The 20,891-nt window shown below is 37.6% G+C and overlaps 1 protein-coding gene across 5 annotated transcripts in view; it reads right to left on the minus strand.

Annotated features, from left to right (window-relative positions):
- The window catches only part of NFKB1 (nuclear factor kappa B subunit 1), a 133,819-nt gene that overhangs the window by 28,099 nt on the left and 84,829 nt on the right, over positions 1 to 20,891 (minus strand). For all 5 annotated transcript variants that reach the window (XM_023548533.2, XM_010590475.3, XM_023548532.2 and 2 more), the window contains 5 exons: positions 14,530 to 14,693; positions 12,212 to 12,370; positions 10,749 to 10,853; positions 8,901 to 8,992; positions 6,537 to 6,675 (listed from right to left, as the gene is read on the minus strand). In XM_023548533.2, coding sequence (XP_023404301.1) covers positions 6,537 to 6,675; positions 8,901 to 8,992; positions 10,749 to 10,853; positions 12,212 to 12,370; positions 14,530 to 14,693 — 659 coding nt within the window. The remainder of the gene's footprint in view (positions 1 to 6,536; positions 6,676 to 8,900; positions 8,993 to 10,748; positions 10,854 to 12,211; positions 12,371 to 14,529; positions 14,694 to 20,891) is intronic.

The following is a 20,891-nucleotide window of genomic DNA, read 5'->3' on the forward strand; positions in this document are numbered from 1 at the left end:
ATTATTGAGCTAAAAGGGTATCTGGGGGCCATACTCTTGGGGTTTTCTCCAGTCTGTGTCAGGCCAGTAAGTCTGGTCTTTTTTTGTGAGTTAGAATTTAGTTCTACATTTTTCTCCAGCTCTGTCCAGGACCCTCTATTGTGATCCCTGTCAGAACAGGGTAGATGTGGTCCATAAGTCCTTTGGACTAATCTTTCCCTTGCGTCTTTAGTTTTCTTCATTCTCCCTTGCTCCCAAAGGGGTGAGACCAGTGGAGTATCTTAGATGGCCGCTCACAGGCTTTTGAGACCCCAGGTGCTACACACCAAAGTAGAATGTAGAACATTTTCTTTATAAATTGTGCTGTGCCAATTGAGCTAGATGTTCCCCAAGACCATGGTCCCCACAGCCCTCAGCCCAGCAATTCTGTCCCTTAGGGAGTTTAGATGTGCCTATGGAGCTTCCATATGGAGCTTCCATAACCTTGTCTTGTACAAGTTGCGCTGGCTTCCCCAGTATTTTGTACTGTCTTACCCTTCGCCAAAGTTACCATTTATCTATCGTCTATTTAGTATTTTTCCATCCCCACCCCTCCCTGCCTCAGAACTATCAAAGATTGTTATTTTTGTGTGTAAACCTTTTTATGAGTTTTTACAGTAATGGTCTCATACAATATTTGTCTTTTTGTGGCTGACTTATTTCACTCAGCATAATGCTTTCCAGATTCATCCATGTAATGAGATGCTTCAGAGTTTCATCACTGTTCTTTATGGTTGCATAATACTCCACTGTGTGTATGCATCATAGTTTGTTTATCCACTCATCTGCTAATGGGCATCTAGGTTGTTTGAATCTTTTCTGCTATTGTGAACAATGCTGCCAATGAACATGGGTGTGCGTATGTCTATTCTTGTGACGACTCTTATTTCTCTAGGATATATTTCTAGAAGTGGGATTGCTGCATCATATGGTATTTCTAGTTCTAGCTTTCTACGGAAGCACCATATTGTTTTCCAAAATGCTTGTATCATTTTGCATTCCTACCAGCAGTGCATAAGAGTTCCAATCTCCCCTCAGCCTCTCCAACATCTGTTATTTCCTGTTTTTTTGATTCATGCTAGCAATGCTGGGGTCAGATTGTATCTCATTGTGATTTTAATTTGCATTTCTCTAATGGCTAGTGATCGGGAGCATTTCCTCATGTGTCTGTTAGCCACTTGAATGTGGCTGTTAGCCACTCATGTCTGTTCACCACTTGGTGAAGCATCTATTCATTTCCTTTGCCCATTTTTTAACTGGAGTATTTGTCTTTTTGTTGTAGAGGTGTTGGATTTTCTTATAGATTTCAGAGATCAGACCTTTGTCTGATTTGTAAAAGCCAAAATTTTTTTTCCCAATCTGTAGGTTCCTTTTTACTCTCTTGGTGAAGTCTTTTGATGAGCATTAAGTGTTTAGTTTTTAGAAAATCCCAGTTATCTAGCTTAATTTTCTGGAGTTTGTGTGTTGTTGGTTATGGTTTGTATCCTGTTAGTGCTGTGTATTAGGGCCTCTAACGTTGATCCTATTTTTTCTTCTATGAACTTTATAGTTTTTGGCTTTATATTTAGGTATTTGATCTATTTTGAGTTAGTTTTTGTTTACGGTGTGAGGTATGGGTCCTGTTTCTCTTTCTTGCAGATGGACATCCAGTTTTGCCAGCACTATTTGTTAAAAAGGCTGTCTTTTCCCCATTTGATGGACTTTGGGCCCTTGTCAAAGATCAGGTAACAATGTATCTGTTGCTGTACCAGTACCAGGCTGTTTTGACTACCGTAGCTATATCGCAGGTTCTGGGGTCAGGTAGTGCAAGTCCTCCTACTTTATTCCTCTTCTTCAGTAGTGCCTTACTTATCTGAGGTGAAGAAAAGGGATTTAATGTACAGGCAGGGAAGCCACTCAATGTTTCTAACAGGGGAACATGTGTACAGAGTGGTGCTTTAGGACAATTCATCTGTCACTTGTGAATGTTGTTTTTGTTAGTTGCCAACCAGTCGATTCCTACTCATGGCGACCCCATGTGTTACACAGTAGGACTGTGCTCTATAGGTTTTTTTTTTGGCTATAATCTTAATGCAAGCAGATCACCAGGCCTTCTTCCCTGGTACCACTGGATGGGTCTGAAATACCAACCCTTAGGTTACCAGTCGATTGCAAACCATTTGCACCACCCAGGGATTTTCTACTGGTGCATAGGAGATACTAAAGAAGGGTCAAAGTGACAGGCAGAGACAGTACAGATGTAACATAATGGGGACTATCCCTTAGTAGTCACCATGATAATAAGTGAATCCCAGAAATACAATGAAAGGGGAATCTGTACATGAGATATGGGAAACTGAAAGTCTGAGACTGCTACTTGAGTAAAATAGAGTGTGAGACTTTTGACTGTGCAGGTCTAGATGCTGTTTAGGCATTCTTCTCTCATTCCAGTGATTGCTGTTTTTGTATTACTGTCATTTTGCTTCACTTCTCTCTATCTGAGCCCCATTATCCCTTCTTGGCTCTCCCGCTGCCTCTGTGCTTTATTATTGTGTTCTTGCTTCTTCTTCTCTTTCTCTTCTCCGACCTTCCTATCATATTTCTTCCTTCTCCCTTCTGGCCTAAAGGAGTGGAAGTGTTTTGTTTTGCTTTGCTTTGTTTTAAACTAAATAAATAACCAATATAGTGTTATTTTTTCAGCCAGGAGGCCAATATTTAACTACTGTCCTGTTTCTTTCTTTTTTATTGTGCTTTAGTTGAAAGTTTACAGAGCAAATTAGTTTCTCATTAAACAATTAATACACAAATTGTTTTGTGACACTGGGTGCCAACCCCACAACATGTCAACACTCTGCCCTTCTCAACAACTGTCCTGTTTCTGATTCTTCAATGTCAGTTTTTGTCATAGTTTATGTTCAGAGACATCTTCCTTATTTCTAATTCTTTGATTGTTTCAGTCACCTCAGGGTTAGGTAGAAGGTTGTTACCCTGTTGTTTACTGATTATCTCATGATCATCTAAGTGCAGCTAAAAGATTAACAGGGGGAGGTAGGGTAACGAACTGTGCTTGAAAAATAATTATTTAAAACTAATCATCTCCAGGCTTGCTAGGAAGAAAAAAGCCAAAGTGGGTCAACATTGAGAAAAATGTGCTTCCGTTAGAAACGAGCAGCCTTGAAATGGAGAAACGTCAACCAAGATTTCTGAACAGATTTACAAAATTTCACCGTCACTTGTCCCAATTTCACCGTCACTTGTCCCAACAGTTTATAGAACACATAAAGAGTTCAGCTAATTGCTGAACTCTTTATGTGTTCTACAAACTGTTGACCTCACATAGAATATTAGTTCATTGTAGAAATATGAAACACAGGGGGGAAGCAGACAACTTATTCATCTTCAGAAATAAATGGTTTCTAGCAAAGAGTCCATTTGGTATTTTCTAGGTACTCATTTGGAAACCCTGGTGGCGTACTGGTTAAGTGGTACAGCTGCTAACCAGAGGGTCGGCAGTTCGAATCCGCCAGGCGCTCTTTGGAAGCTCTATGTGGCAGTTCTACCCTGTCCTATAGGATCGCTATGACTCGGACTCGACTTGACGGCACTGGGTTTGGTTTGGTTTTGGTTTTATGTACCCATTTTGCTTTATAAGGCACAGATATACACTGGTCACATTTTACTGTGAAATGGCAATTTTTAAGAGCCAATTTTCAAAATATTAACTATCCTACAGCCAGTCAGATCTCAACGACAAGAAACTGGTACAGAAAATTCCACATGGCAAATTTTATAAAAGAACCCACAGTCTGAATATCCATAGAACTGGACATGTAGACTTTCACACTACATTCATTTACCTTTGTGGTCTGCCTCTGACAGTGAGTGGCACTGTCAGAGGTACTGTGGAACATCAACCCATTCTAGAAGGGCCCTAAGTGGTCAATCACTGTAAGCTGTCCCTTAACAGAAGAGGAAACTAAAGCCAGGATGGTTAAGTAACTTTTCTGAGATCACGGCAGAGTGAAGACAAGACCCAAAGTCGAGAGGTATTTCTATTACATTAGTTACCATTTTTGAGAAACATTCCAAAATATCTTTGTTTCCTTTAATAATTGGTGACTTTAGGTAATGGTTTAATCCATGAATATAGATAAACTTTTAGCCTCTACTACCTCTTGCTGTGCATGTACCTTAAAAGTGTCTCATTCTTACTTTTCAGGTTCTAGTTTACCAGTAAAGACCTGTTTTTCTTGATCATACCTTTCATTATTTAAAGGCTATAATCCTGTTTCTCATCTCCAACTTTTCAGACTGAAAAGTCTTTCTTTGCCACAGCTAACTCTTCAAACAGCAGTTCCTCAACTATATTCTTCCCTTGCCAATCATTCTTCTCTTGATTATTTTAATTGTTTCTTCTCCCAACTGTCTCTATGCAGTATAATGGCACTGAGCATAGAGGATACAGAGTCCTGGGCTGGATGATTCTGTACAATGGGAGGAGAAGGTTTTATTTCTATGGCTAATTTCCTACTTGATGGCACCCAACCTATTACTAGCTTTGTAGATGATGATGGCAATTTGGTTGGTTGATTGGTAAGTCACTTCTCAAACATTTAACAAGCGTCTTGATGTGCCTGCCATATACTCTTCTAGATGCTGGGGACAGAGCAATGAGCAACAAAGACCACGTTTGTGCCCTAAAGGAGACTGTTTCTACTAGGGTTACGAGGAGACAGACCATAGACATGTACAACTCTTATTTTTATGTATGGAGAAAAACAATGAAAAATATAAAATTAGGCAATAAGATAGTGACTGCAGGGAGCAGGCGAGCAGTAGAAGGTGTGCCCCACTGTTAGGAAGTTACACTTAAATTTCCCACAGGTGTCTAAAATGCAACATGTTTTAAACTGAGCTGCCTCCTTTCTCAATCAAATCTTCTTTTGCTCCCTTGTTCCTTTCATCAGTCAACCACATCACAAGCTCTCTAGGCTGGAAATACTAGAATCATCTATGATTTCTGAATCTCTCCTTTACCTCCTACCTCAACCAGCACCCATCTTCTTTTTTTTTTTTTTTAACTCTTTTTTTTGTTGTGCTTTAGGTGAAAGTCTGCAGCACAAATTAGTTTCTAATTCAAAAATTTATACACAAAGTGTTTTTTGACATTGGTTGCAATTCCAGCAACGTGTCAGCACTTCCCCCTTTCCCTTTACACCCTTGGTTCCCCGTGTCCATTCGTCCAGGTTTCCTGTTGTTTCCTACCTCCTTGTCTTTGCTTTTGGGCAGGTGTTGCCCACTAAGTCTCCTGTAATTGACTGAACTAAGAAGCATGCTCCTCATGTTTACTGTTTGTTTAATAGCCCTGCCTAATCTTTGGCTGAAAGGTGGACGTTAGGAGTGGCATCAGTTCTGAGTTAGCAGGGTGTCTGGGGGCCATAGTCTTGGGGGTTCCTCCAGTCTCTGTCAGACTAGTCAGAGTACTCACTAAAGTAGGATGCAGAACATTTCCTTTATGAACTATGTCATGCCAATTGATCTAGATGCCACCCAAATCCTCTTGACGCCATCACCGAACTCCGTCTTCAATTCACCTCTTCCTATCAGTCCTAGGACCAATACCTTTACTAATCTCATCACTTCTCACTTGGGATTACTGCAGTGTTCTTATGACTCATTGTCTGTCTCCCAGATAATCTCCTCAGTGCCAATGTAAGGAAGTCAAAACCATGTTTCCAAACACACACAGGCCTGGCCATTCTCCTCTCCAGAATCAATGCAAATTCCCTAGCTGGCACCCACAGCACTCCATATCCTGGCCCTGGCCTACCTTACCTGCCTCAGCCTTCACTAGTCTATCTCAGTGTTCATAATGCTTACTTTCTCTGAATAAACACTAATTGTTCTTACCTCTGTTGTTTAGCTCCTCCTGTTTCCTAAGCCTATAAAACTCTTTCCTTCTCTGTTGAACACTAAACTGCTGAAATATATTCCAAACCTTAAGGACCAAATGACATTCTCTCTAAGAAGCCTTCTTCCTCGAGTCTTCTATAGAGCCAGTGGCTCTCTCCTCAGTGTCCCCACGTGGGTTTTATCAAAATCATTTTGCATGATAACCATGTTCTTTATGAAGAAAAGACAGTATCTTGTTCATTTTTATAGTTCTGCAGTGGCTGAGTTTTTGTTTAACTGCCCAAGGCTGGTTGATGGAGTGGCCCGATTCTTCTAAACACCAAGACTTATATTTTGATCTCAACTGCCTGAATTTGGAGTTAATAAATGGTAAATTCTAAAATACGTGCCAACACTCTAAATCTCATAAAATCTTGGTGGAAATATGGAAACGAGATGATTTAAAAAGGCTGGATTTAATTCAATGACCCAGAAATAGTATATTATTTATCTTTTCTCTGAAAATAAGTACCATGGACCCAGGGAGCAGTTACTCAGAGTTACTCAAAGGAGGTGACTAACTGATCTTTCCTAATCAACTTGTCTTCTTATTAGAACAAGCACAAGAGTCTAAACAACTGAATTACCTTTGATTTCAGGGTAGTAGAGAAAAGGTTTTGGTTCACTAGTTTCCAAATCAGATTTCCTTCGAAGTTGGACGAACACAGAGGCTGGTTTTGTAATGTTGACATCTTTATACTTTGGGGTTTTGAAGACGATGGCAAACTGCAGAATGCAAAGATCCAAAGGTTGGTGAAGGACTACATATTATTATTATATATTTTATTGTGGCAATCTACTCATAAAACACTTTATGTTTCTCTTTATGCCCAATGTTTAAACACAGTGTACTAAAACACAAATCCAAGAGGAAGCCCCAAACTGAGAATTATATATCCATATGCTTTTATTAAACTGTCACTGTAAACTGAGATACAAGACGATGCCAATGTACTTCAGATCTTTATTATTTCATTTGTCTAATATTTCAAATGTCTTCTATTTGGAAATATTATGTAAATAAAATACACTTAATATACTTCTTTCTCCTCTTCCAAATCAACCTTAAAAGCCTCCAAGACTATTTACAGCAGCATCAGAAAGAGTGATTGTAGGAAGAGACAGAGATGAGGGAAGTGATACCACAATCAGCCGGCAGGCCACTCAATGAGGAGAGGAAACCAAACCCTGATTAGGGAGGCACCATCACAGAGTCAGGGATATTTTGCTGTGAGGAGAGGATGGTCAAGGCTCTAGGCATATGCAGAGGGTTCTGTAACACATTTCTAAGACACGCTCTGGCCTCTTCATTAATTTTTTGGTAGTGACAGAAAAGTTAAATATTTTTAGTTTGATTTTTTGGAATATGTAATATATTCACAGGGATTGAGACTTTGTAAAATATAAAAAGATAGACAATGGTATACACTGAAAATTCTTCTTGCCACCCCTGATTCCATCCACTCAATTCCCTCTGTGTGTCTCCATAGATAAAAACTGCTATCAATCTGTTATGTATCTTTCCAGAGTTTCTTTGCTTTTGGGTGCTGTCGAGTGGATTCTGACTCAGAGTGACCCTATATGACAGAGTAGGGCTGCTTCATAGGGTTTCCTAGACTGTAATCTCCATGGAAGGAGTCCTTGTGGTGTAGCTGTTAAAGCGCTCAGCTGCTAACCAAAAGGTCAGTGGTCTGAACCCACCAGCCACTCACAGGAGAAAGATGTGGCAGCGTACTTCTGTAAAGATTTACAGTCTTGGAAACACTATAGGGCAGTTCTACTCTGTCCTATGGGGTTGCTATGAGTCAGAATGGACTCGACAGCAGTGAGTTTTGGTTGGAATCTTTACAGGGGCAGATTGCCAGGTCTTTGTTCTGTGAAGCTGCTAGTGGGTTCGACCCGTTGACTTTTCAGTTAAGCAGCCAAGCACTTAACCACTGTTACACCAGGGCTCCTTAGTGTTTCTTTAAGCATATGCAATATGAACATAGAGAACACAGAATCGTTTTTCACATTCACTGTTATGCACTTAAGGAGCCCTGGTGGCACAGTGGTTAAAGCGCTTGGCTGCTAGCCAAACTGTCGGTGGTTTGAACCCAACAGTTGCTCCATGGGAGAAAAATGTGGCAGTCTACCTCCGTAAAGAATTACAGCCTTGGAAACTCTATGGGGCAGTTCTACTGTGTCCCATAGGGTCACTATGAGTTGGAATCAATTCAACGGCATTGGGTTTGGTTATGCACTTTGCTTTTTTTTTTTTTCATTTTAACACTGTATTTTTAAGATACTTCCATATTAGTTCACAGACTACTCATTATTTTATTAACTGTATAAAAGTCCATTACATCAATACATCATAATTTATTTAGTTGGTCACTTATTGATGGACATTTGGATTTTTTAATTTTTTGGGTAATTTTCAATTTTTTCTGTGATGATAATATTCCTCAATCACCCTTAAAAAGGAATCACAGTAATCATTAAGTGGGGATGAAACATTTTCATATCTTATTCATATGCTCAGTTATGACCGGGGAATCTTGACTTACCAGGATGGCATTAGTCTCAACTAGAAGATTCCACTTCTCAACCTTTTTCATTAGAATACCCTTTTAAACAGGTTGCTATTGTTGTTAGGTGCTATCACCATAATTACATTGGCGGAACACTTAAAACATTTTAGTAGAGGACCTGAAGGCTACTGTATTATGGGTTAGAGGATCAGATACCCAAATGGAATTTCTTGCCTAAGTCTCAGAACCAATGCTGACAGAGCCTTGCCTATAACTCTGTGACAGGTAATGGCTTTTCTGGAAGACCTACAATAGTTTTAAAAAGTACTTATTCCTGAAAGTTAAATTTATTTTTAATTTTTCTTACTTCATATATGGAAACTAATAATGAGTTTGAACAAGACAGAAAATATAAAATCATCATCATCATCCACTTACCTGCCTATGAACATCTGTGGGGGAAAAATCTCCAAATCCTTCCCAGACTCCACCATTTTCCTCCTCTTCATAAAATCGAATCTGTATGTCATCTGCAAAGAGTCACATTCAAGTATGTAATTTCAAATAGTATAATAATAATATTTAAAAACACGCTGAAAATAAAGCTGATTCAAGATTCTACCTACTATTTACTTAAACTTTTTTAAAAATAGGAAAAATAGAAGTTTTTCACATCACTGAAAATTTCCATAAATCACAAATCTTTAAAATTAGTTAAAACAGTAATGGGCCCCAAGTTTCATTTACAAGGGCAGAACACTAGATTTACCTATTCAATCTGAGTTTTCTCTTAATCAGTCTCTGACCTTCTTACTTCTCCATCCCTAAGTCAATTCACTCCTGAGAAACATGAAGGATGGTGAGGAATATTAGTATTTCAAAAGGTAGCTCAACTCAAGATAGATTTATGAAGTAATAGTTAACTCATAAAATGTTTACTGAGGCACTGTTTCTAAGTGCTTTGTAAGTATATATTAACTGACTTAATCCTCACAACAACTCTACGAGGTAAATGTACTATTATTATCTTCATTTTACAAAAAAGGATACTGAGATTCATAGATATTAAGTAGCTTATCCATGGCTGAACAGCTAGTAAATGAAGGAGATGGGATTTGAACCCAGACAGTATAGTTCCAGGGTCCAGGTTCTAAATACGTTATTAGTGTACATTCATTGTTCAAAATATTATGATGATCAGATTAGATTAGAATACCAAAATTTCACTCTTTTGTCATATTTCTGTAGAAATATGACAGTGTAACTCAGGTTAGCATCTCCCTGGCTTCACTTTCCATTCATAAGAAGGACTTATGAAAATCATGTTTCTGTTTAAATAGAATTTTAGAAATACTCCAAAAAACACTAGGGTTGGATTAAACACCCCATTATCTCATGTACATTCTTTTGGACTATTTTTTTTTGGGCGTAGTTATTCAGAATTCTTTAGACCAAGTGCAAGACTTCTCTTACTATGCCACATCAATGCAATGACGATGATTAACAATCACGTTTGCAAATAAAGGCACTCAGATTGTTTATTCATAGTATGTACACCAGCAAAGCCAGAAATAAATATTATTTGGATGGAACAGGTAAAAAGGCTTATAACATTTTATACAGAGAAAGTGTAAAGTTTTTTGGATAAAGACTATACTTTAAAATCTGATCCCATTTTTTCTGGCCTTATACTTTGGAACACAGTTTTAAATGAGAATATATTTCTTTAAAGACATTATTCTTTTATTTATGGACTATATTTCAAATTATGCATTTGCTTACTCTGAAAATGCTTACCTTGTAATGAATAAATCTTTATTATACTATATTTTCCACCTACCACTTTATGTTAAAAATGTGTGAAGCCTGAGAAAATAACATACACTCTCCTGCTTTTGCTAATTTATCAGTCTTCGTGTATTTCCTTCCGACTGTCTTTCTATTTCTTAGTTGATATCATCGAGTCATACAGAAAGTGTTTAGAGAAGCTCTCTCAGTATTGGCTACCACTCAGTTTAGTTTAACCAACTTCAGAAACCAAAGTTTAAAATATAAAAATAATGAAACTTCACCAATTACAGTTATTACTATTTTCTTATTTCTCTTTATTTTTGTTGAAAACCTTCAGATACATTAGTTGGGTTTAACAAAAACAACACGGGCAATTTCAATTTACAAGAGATGAATTGTATGTGTGTTTTAAAGCAGTTCTACGGCATTGCCAAAAAGTGACTCATAAACACACCCAGAATTGTTTCACATCTTGAGACCAGAGAATGTATTTACCTTTCTGAACCTTGTCACAGAGAAGATAAATCTCTTCCCCTCCAGTTACACATCCGGCTGTCCTGTCCATTCTTACAATTTTCAAATTGGACGCGTTGGGGGCTTCTGGTCACAGGAGAACAACAACAACGTCATGGATTATCCTTAGCTTTACAAGCCAATCCCTTATCAGAGACCATGTCCTTAACACACATTACCAAAAGGAAGTTTAATTAAGATGCCTTCTCCTCCAACACTTTTAACAGTGATCCTAGTAAAATAGGGCTGCCTTCTAAAGACCTCAGAGTGCTTCTTGGGTAGAAGTCATTCATTATCACCAAAATATGATGAGACAAAAAGGAGCAGGTATTTGTTTCTCCCTCTAACATGGCAGGAGAGATTAACAGAGAAAGAGAAAGAGCTTTTCTGATGTTTCGGGAGGAACCAAGCCAATGGATTTCTGGAATTTCAATAAGGTGAGGAAACCAAGTTTATTTCTGTGATACTGCCATACCATTGACAAGAGTCCTAAAAATCTAGGAAAAGTTCAATTTTGTTAAACTACTTATTAATTTTATTCTACAGAAACAAAAAATGGAGACGTTGTATTTCTTTTCCCCAAACTAAATTCAGATTCTGTGCAGTTAGAGGGCAAAAGTAACAGTGTGGTAAAATATAAAGCTTCCTTTTTTTTTTTTTTGCTCCAACAGCTGCACTTTAAGGTGATGGAGTGTTTGGTATGTGAGTCTACATCATTTTGTAACTCTTTCACTTCCCCTCCAACTTGTTTAAATTAGAGAATCAGTTGTTGTACTTGGAGTTTTCTACTTACATTAAATTCCATAAAATTTCAACAAACCAAAGTACTGCACTTGTAGATTTTTTGGAAATAACTGTTCAATAAATCCCATGCATACAAAGCAAGTAAGTTGCATGGCAAATGCTATAAGTCCTTGCAAAACTCTTGAAAAAGGTTTCAGGAACTAGAGACAAATAGCATTTTGGAGCCAAATACCATGTCTGCTACTCATTCAGTTAATTTCAAGTTCCTATCTTGATAAAGTCACTAGTAGGTGGAATGAGGATGAGTACGAATAACAGTTCTCTAACTTCTGCTCAGAGCCTCAAAAGAAAAAGAAATTAAAACTTTTTTTCCTTTCAAGAGCAATAACAATATATTCCCATAGCAACGAGTTCCTCAAGAGTAAGAGATCTGGTAGTACGTGTAACAGACTGTAATGTACATTGGAGAAAGGGGGGTTATGTTTATTGAGCACCTAATAAAATATATCATTTAATCCAGACATCAACCTTTTAAGATAGATTTTAGTATTCCCATTTTACAAACAAGAAACCTGAGGCACAAGGAGATTAAGTCAGTTGCCCCAGGTTTCAGAGCTAGTAGGTAAATAGCAGGGCATGGCTGGAAGCCAGCGTTATTTACATTATACCAATCTGCCTCCTGTTAGAAGCTAAGCACTCACTGCTGTCGTAGATGGCATCTGAGACCACGGGCTCCAGGCGCCTGGTGAAGCTGCCCGTGCTGTCCGGAAGAAAAGCTGTAAACATGAGCCGCACCACGCTGAGGTCCATCTCTTTTGTCTGATGAAGAGCAGCCTGGCGGATTATCTCCTTTTCCCGATCTAACAAAAGTCCATTCATGCCCAGTGGAGGTATAAAGAGCCGTGAACATTTTAAATCAGGATGTTTTTATAAAGTCCAAATAAAGAACATAAACTTAAAAGCCTGTATCCTTCATTTGAAATTTTCTAGTTTAAAAAAAAAAAACAAACTCATTTATGCTGTCTAAAATTAAAGGTATCAAAAGAAGGTGTGCATTCTCTCTGACTGAGGGTGAAAACTGTCCTCCTGGTATCTAACAGCTTCCTTCCTCTCCTGCTATCCCCCCACTGCCACCACCACCAGCTGCTGCCCCGAGTTGATTCTGACTCATGGTGACTCCATGTGTATTATGTCAGAGTAGAACTGGGCTCCATAAAGGGTTTTCAATGGCTGACTTTTTGGAAGTAGATGGCCAGGCATCTCTTACGAGACGCTACCCTCTTCCTTCTCTCCCTATAATAAGATTTAAAGGCCTGAAGGATATGATGGAATGCAATGCAATAAGCCTACTATGCGCACCAGTTGTACTGAGAAATGTAAAAATTATTCTAAAAACAAATTAATTCTAAAATTATGTAAAAAATAATTGTTCTATTATTGAGCACAGGGGCTGTGTTCAGGGCCCTGGTGGCCTAGTAGTTAAAGAGCTTGGCTGTTAACCAAAAGGTCAGCAGTTCAAATCCACCAGCCACTCCTTTGAAACCCTATGTGGCAGTTCTGTTATGTCCTGTAGTCTTTCTATGAGTCAGAATCGATGGCAATGGTTGGTTGGTCAGGGCTGTGTTCACTCCACAGTGCCTAGTACAGTGCATGGCACATGGTAGGTACTCAAAGTATTTTTGAAGTAACAGAAAGAGTTAATTCCATTTGGTTCCTGCCCTCCTGGTGGCGCTTTCATGCTGGTTGACACAGTCATACTTAACTTACGATATTATAAAAGGTATAATTCAAGTAAGTACTGTAAGAGAGCTACAGATGAAGTAGATGGGAATCTGAAGGAGAGGTGAATCCAGAGGCAGAAGAGGTATTTTCTATGAATTTTGAAGGGATAGTAGATTTCGAATGTATGAAGAGAATGGATAAGGGCACTCCAGGAGGAAAGAACAGCAAGAATGGAAAGAATGTTTAAAGCAGGGAAGAGAGAAATCACTGTGCTCCTATAGGGTAGTTCTGTTCCATGTGAAGCAACACAGCGGGAAGCAGCTGGAGACACTGGGGACAGTTCTTACCAGTCTGAATTGTCAGTTTACAAAATATGGACTTTACTCTGTAGGCAATTAGGAGACACTGAACAGTGGTGAGATGCATGCTTTCATAGGATCCATCTGGCCATAGGCTTTAGGCTGAGTTAGAAATGGGGAAGGACAGTGACCAAGAGCAAAGACTACTGTGATTGAAACACTGAAAAATGGAGTGAGTGCAGACTAGCTGGACCACTGACTGGAGATGCAGCACAAGTGAGAGGTAGGAATCCAAAATCATGTGAAGACTTTGAGTCTGAGTATCAGAATATGGAACATGTTTCATGGAAGAACGATGATGGGTTTTAGATCATCAGAGTATGAGACGATAGCAAAATGGCCAGACTAAAGGGCAAAATATAAAGGCAGAAATGGGACAGGTAGTAGGCTAGGGATTTGGGTTGAAGTAAAATATTACACAAAAGCAAGAAAACAGAAAATCATAGTATTTTTTTTCTGATAAGAGAGAATAGTTCGTAATATTCTGAAGAGCCCCAAGAAAGAAAGATTCATTATAATAAGGTGAACTGGGAAAAGGCATAACAGGGGAGGTGTTCTTTGAGTCAAGTGTTGAATGATGAATCAGGTTCTGACAGATTGAAAAAGGAAGGGAGGAAGAGCATTTTAGGTAGAGGAAGACACATGCAATGGTATGGCTATCACCAGGTGTTCAGAGACAGTGATGGGGAGGGTTGGCTGCAGGTTGGGACTGGAGATGAGGCCGGAAAGGTGCCTGGGGACAGATTGTGAAGCCTATGGGATTACAGGCTTTATTCTACAGGTAACAGGATACCATCAAAGGTTTCTTAGAAGGGAAAGGATAGATACAGATAAGGAGATGGAGAAACCAGAGGCATAGAGAAGAAAACTTGGTCCACACATGAGAAAATGAAAGTCTAAGCTCCTCAAAGGTGCAAGACAGGGAAAATGAGGCTCACCTGTGAGTTGCCTGTCTCCTCCACCTTCTGCTTGCAAATAGGCAAGATCAGGATGCACTAAAAGTCCAGGGTTATAGCCTCTTATACACGCCTCTGTCATTCGTGCTTCCAGTGTCTCAAATACTTTTTTCTTTGTCACATGAAGTATACCCAGGTTTGCAAAGCTGGAGGAAAAAGAACAGCAACAACCACCACCAAAAGTTAGGAAGTCGATGACTAGAGAATCTGGCTTCATTTTAGTAAAGTGGATTTTAAAAGGATACACAGGTCCTCAATGTCTTGTCCAAATCCCATAGGGCTAGATACATGCATTTCAGAATTCAGAATTTTTTTGATACTACAAAGGCAACACAGGACATAAAGTGCATATTACATAATACTCTCTGCAGGTCTGGGGCACACACTATCATCAGACATATTCATATTTCTGCAGTGAAACATATAACTAAACTCACCAAATGAAATATGAAGACTGTAACGTATCACATCAAGTCAAACTGGGTTTTGCTACCAAATGAGTTTGTGGCAAACTTAGAAAATCGTTTGGTTTTCAGAGATCATCAGATTTCAAAATTGTGATTAAGGGACTGTGAGCATATATGTACATATATCTTAATAAGGAGCTTCACCTACACTAATTTTTAAGTAATTTCTATGGGAGTTGTGTAGAATAACTTTTTAATAACAAATACTAGCAAATGTATATGAGTAAGAGGAATGTTATATTTAGAAGAATTTTCTGCATTTTGGATCATTCTTGGGTATGTGGATGTGTTTCAAAGTTTACCTGGAATCCCATTTCCTCTTGGGTTATAAGATTGAAATTATTTATTACCATTGGAATTGTCATCTAATTCAACGTGCACTCAGTCCTGAGGGCATACATGTAATCAGAGATGGAGAACCTTTTATCTAGAGAAGGCTACAATACAGATCAAAGAACAAAACATAAAACAAGATAAACTGAACAGATAAAGCCATTGAAAGGGTTTTTAAGAAAAAATATAAAATGCTCCAGCCTTTCATTTTTTAAATAAGGTACACGAAACAAAGAAGTATATTCAATAAATGTAATACAACAAACAAAACAGCACTTTACCAAGGAGACTCATTCATTCAAAAGTATTTATTTAGCTCCTAGTAATGTCTGGCAGTATCCTGGGTGCTTTTGTCAGCAGTCAAAGAATCTTTACCTTCACAGACTTTATATACTAGTACAATAACAGAGAAGAAACAAAACATCAAATTATAAATTAGAAGGTAATAAAAGTTATCAGGAAAAGGAAGGTAGGGATGGGAAACAGGAGGTGCAGTTTGGGTAAATGGAACACACTTTACAATAGGGAGTGGTCAGGAAGAGCCTCACAGGAAAGATGACAATTCAACAAAGACTTGAAGGATGTGAGGGGAAAGACATGGTTTTATGAAGGAAAAGCATTCAAAGCAGAAGGAACAGCAAGTGCAAAGTGCAAAGATCCCAAGGTAGGATCATGCCTGCTATATTCAAGAGACAAGAATGGCAAAGAGGCCAATGTAGCTGGAATGAAATGAACAAGTGGGTCAGTAGTAAGTGAGGAATTCAAAGAGGTAAGTGGGGGCTCAGATCTTTTAAAGCTTTGTTTATTTTACTCTGGCTTTTACTAAGGATGAAAACAAAAAGAGATTAACCGAGGAAAGAAAGAATATTATGACAGGACTGGACCGACTGCAACAAAGAATATGATAACGTGAGAAGATGAGACAAACTAGGGGAAGAAAATATAAGAGGTGAAAGCAGAATGGGATAAGCACTCACACAGAGGCCCAGGGAAAGAACGAGATATGCATCCAGACAGAGATAGAAAAAAGCAGATATACAGTGAGGCAAATATATCACTAGAATATAAACTCCTTAAGGGGAGAGATCTCCAGCTGCCTAGAATGTATCTGAGATATAGATGTCTAGTAAATGTCTCTGAATAAATGAATGAGTGAATGAACAACAACAGCACAGAAAAATATGCAACATGACATTCTGATATTCATTTAAGAACAGGCAGCTTTTTCAGAAGTAACACCTCCATCTTTTGGCCTTTTAGGCTTTAAACCTATACAGAACATCAACAATTATAGAAAAATGAGGTTATCTCCTAGGTAATGACACTAACAAACATTTGTGCAGCACTTTACACTTAGATATATAAAGTGCTTTTCATGTATATAATCTAATTTAATCCTTGTGAGAAGGGCATCATCTTTGTATAAGTACAATTAAGAATTTACTCTGGTAATAAATGAAAAAATATGGAATTCAGTCTTCTATCTCTAGGTACTGGGTACTTCAGATAATGATACAGTAACATAGATCAGATTTAATCCCTCAATATAAATAACTAAAAAAAATGAGAAAACATATTTAAGAACAGTTTTCAGACTCTGGACAACAAGAAGCACAGGACAGAGATCTTGAAGAAAAGGGAAACAAATAAAGCAAGTCCTACATTTGTTCTGGCTTAATACCTGGGGAAAGTTTCCAGGCTGCAGTAAAGGAAGGGGAAACCCAAACAGAGCCTGGTGATCTCTGAGACAAAGTTAAAAAATCTGAGGAGGCCAAGGAGGCTACAATTCACAGAAAGGGCACCAGAGAGGAAAAGAACTGTACCAGAGAGAGCACTCAGAGATCTATAGGGAGCTCCACCTCAAGTCTTTATCTGAGTACTAATCAGAGCACATGTGCGAGGAAGCTAATCAAGGCTGAGAAAAGAACCGCTAGAAAGAAGCAGACAACAACTTTTGAAGCACACGCAGGGCTGGAATAGTTCATGTTCCCAACTGCCAGACTGGAGAAACTCTGTAACACAAGGACCATCAGGTTGAATAAGCAAAAAGGTATTGCCTTAATAACTTAATAAATTAGCCCTAGACCAAAGTTTGCTCTGGTCTCCCTAACAAAGTTTAAAAGCAAGTCTAGAAAGGATCAAACATCCAATTTGAAAAAATATGGAAAGGTATAAAAATATCCAACATTCAGAAATCCAAAATGTCTTCCACCCAATCAAAAATTTTCAGGAATACAAAGAAGAAAATGCAACTCATAATGAGGATAAAAATCAATCAATAGAAAAAAATCCAGAAATGAAACAGAAGGCAGAATTGTGGGCATGTACATTAAAATAGCTATTATAATCTATTCCATACTTTCAAGAAGGTAGAAAGTGTTAGTATGTTAAGGGGAGACAAAGAAGACACATAAAAGATCCCAAATAATCTTCCAAAGGTGAAAACTGCAATGTCTCAGAAGAAAAATACACTAGATAGGATTAAGAACATATCAGAGGCTACAGAAAAAAATTAGTGAACTTGAAGACATAATAATAGAAACTATCTCAAAGGAAATAGAAAGAAAAAGGTGAGAAAAACAAGATCAGCAGTGAGCTGAGGAACAACTTCAAAAGGCCAAATGTATGTTTAATTGGGGTTCCAGAAGAAGATATAAAAAATACTTAAAGAAATAATGGTGCAAAGTTTCCTAATTTAATAAAAACTATAAACCCAGAGACTCAAGAATCCCAATGAAGTCCAAGCATAAAAAACATGAAGAAAACTATGCTAAAGTAATAATAAAATTGCTTAAAAATAGTGATAAAGAGAAAATGTGAAAAGATGCTAGAGGAAAAAAAGGACATTTTGTACACAGGAACTAAAATAATAACAGGAGACCTGTTGTTAGAAACAAGACAAGCCAGAAGATAGTGGTGCAACTCCTTTAGCAACTGAAAGAAAAGCACTGTCAACCTAGAATTCTACACTCTTGAAATATAAACAAAGACTCTTACAAACATACAACAACTGAAAGAATCTATCTGCATCAGACCACAGTGCAAGAAAAATTCAAGAAGTGCTTTAGGCAGAAGAAAATGATGCCAGGTAAGAGATCCTGACCCATGAAACAGAATGAAGAGCACTGGAAATGGTAAATATGTAGGTCAATATAAAATACTGTCTCTTACTTACTTTTTTTTTTTTTACTATTCTAAAATAAAATAAATTTAAAAGATAACTAAAGCAAAAATTTAAAAAAACAATGTATTGTGGGATTTATAATATATGTATAGGCACAAAATATATGAAAACAATAGCACAAAGACCAGGAGAGAGAAAATAAAAGTATACTGTTCTAAATTTCACATATTATAAATGAAGAAGTATAATATTACTTGAAGGTAATATAATATTATTTGATATAAATGATAAGTTAAAGATGTATAGTACAAACCCTAAAAAAAAAACCTAAAAAATACAAAGAGGTGTAGCTAATAAATCAATAAAGATAAAATGGAAACATAACAAATAATTAATCCAAAAGGCAGAAAAAGGGAACAAAAAACAGATGTGACAAATAGAAAACATACAGCACAATGGTGGATTTAAACACAGCCATAACAATAATCACATTAAATATAAATGGTCTAAATACCCCAATTAAAAGGCCGACTGCCAGATTCAATAAAAAACAATACTCAGTTTAAGCAGTGTATAAAGTATTTACTTTATATAAAGACACAGATAGGTTAATACCAAAAGGATGGAAAAAGACATTCCATGCTAACACTAATCAAAAAAGAAGAAGTAGCTACACTAGTATCAAAGTAAATTTCAGAGTTAGAATATTACCAGGAATAAAGAGGGTCACTTCATAATGATAAAAGGATTAATTCCTTAAGAGCACATAAAAACTTAAATCTTTATGCACATAATAAAAGAACTTCACAATAAGTGAAGCAAAATATTACAGAACTGAAATGAGAAACACACAAATCTACAAATACAGGAGATTTCAACATTCCTCTCTTAATTGATAGAACAAGTAGACAGAAAATTGGTCAGAATACAGAAGATGTGAGCAACACTTAAGAACAATTTGACTTAATTGACATTTATCCAACATTCTGCTCAGCAAAAGCAGGACAAACATTCTTAGCTCAAGGAACATTTACATTTACCAAGACAGACCATATTCTGACCACAAAACAAGTCTCAATAAATTTAAAATGACTCAAGTGTTACAAAGTGTTCTTTTACCACACTGGAATTAAATTAGAAATCAGTAACGGACAGCTATTTATGTGAGAGTATGTTTAAATTGAGGTAGGATATTTAATAACTGTTGAAGCTAGATGATGGATACAATGAAGATTCATTGTGCAATTCTTTCTACTTTCATATATGTTTTATAATTTCTATAATAAAATGGAAAAGAAAATGAGCATACATTATTATTATTAATCATGCAACAGATAAAATTGAGTATCATAAATGTTAATACAGGTACGTGTCACTTAACATCCATGATAAACAAAAAAAAACAAACCCATTGCCATCGAGTTGATTCTGACTCACAGCAACCCTACAGGATAGAGTAGAACTGCCCCGTAGGATTTCCAAGGAGTGGCTGGCGGATTTGAACTGCTGACCTTTTTGATAGCAGCCAAGCTCTTAACCGCTGCACTACCAGGGCTCCAATTAGCCATATTATGTTCTGTGAAATAAGACATTATGCGATCTGGACATTGTGAAAACGCCATATCATATACCTGCACTGGCTGCCACTGCCCTGTTGGTGCAGCCTTTTCCTGATCATGTGCAGGCCAGCCTCCCTGCCAGTGCCATGGAGTGAAAGGCTGCAAGGCTGCTGGGCAGGTCAATGAAGCCAGGAGGAGGGAAAGGAGGAAGTAGAAGAAGAGGAGGCACTGTGAGGCTCATTCACTCATTAAAACCATTAATTAGGGGGAAATAAACAAAAGGAGAGCTGCTTTCCCTTCGTTTACATATTTTTAAGAAAAACCTTATGGGACCCAGATGTATACGTGGTCAGATGCTGCCTGAATGGATGTTGCATAGTGCATGACTGTACATTGGAATGCAAAAAGTGGAAAACAATTTGGTACTTTCTTATCAAGGTAAATGTCCACTTACTACACCTTTGCCATTCTACTTCTAAATATTTACCCAAAAGAAATGAAAACTTATATTCACACAAAAGATGGCTTTCTCATCAAAAAAGTGAAAACAAACCAAATGCCCTTCAACTACTGAATAGATAAACTGTGGTATACAGATTCAATGGAATATGATTTAGCAATTAAAAGGAACAAACTACTGATAAATGCAACAACACTGATGAATCTCAAATGGCATTGTGCTAAGTGAAAGGAGCCAAACTCAAAAGGCTACATATTGTACGATTCAATTTATAAGTCATTCTTGAAAAACCAAAGCTACGGGGATAGAAAACAGACCAGTGATTCCCAGGGACTGGAGTGGAGGCAGGAGTTGGCTACAAAGGGTCACAAATGATTTTTGTGGGGGAGGGAATGACGGAA

This window comes from Loxodonta africana, chromosome 5, assembly GCF_030014295.1.
Source record: "Loxodonta africana isolate mLoxAfr1 chromosome 5, mLoxAfr1.hap2, whole genome shotgun sequence".
Taxonomy (NCBI): domain Eukaryota; kingdom Metazoa; phylum Chordata; class Mammalia; order Proboscidea; family Elephantidae; genus Loxodonta; species Loxodonta africana.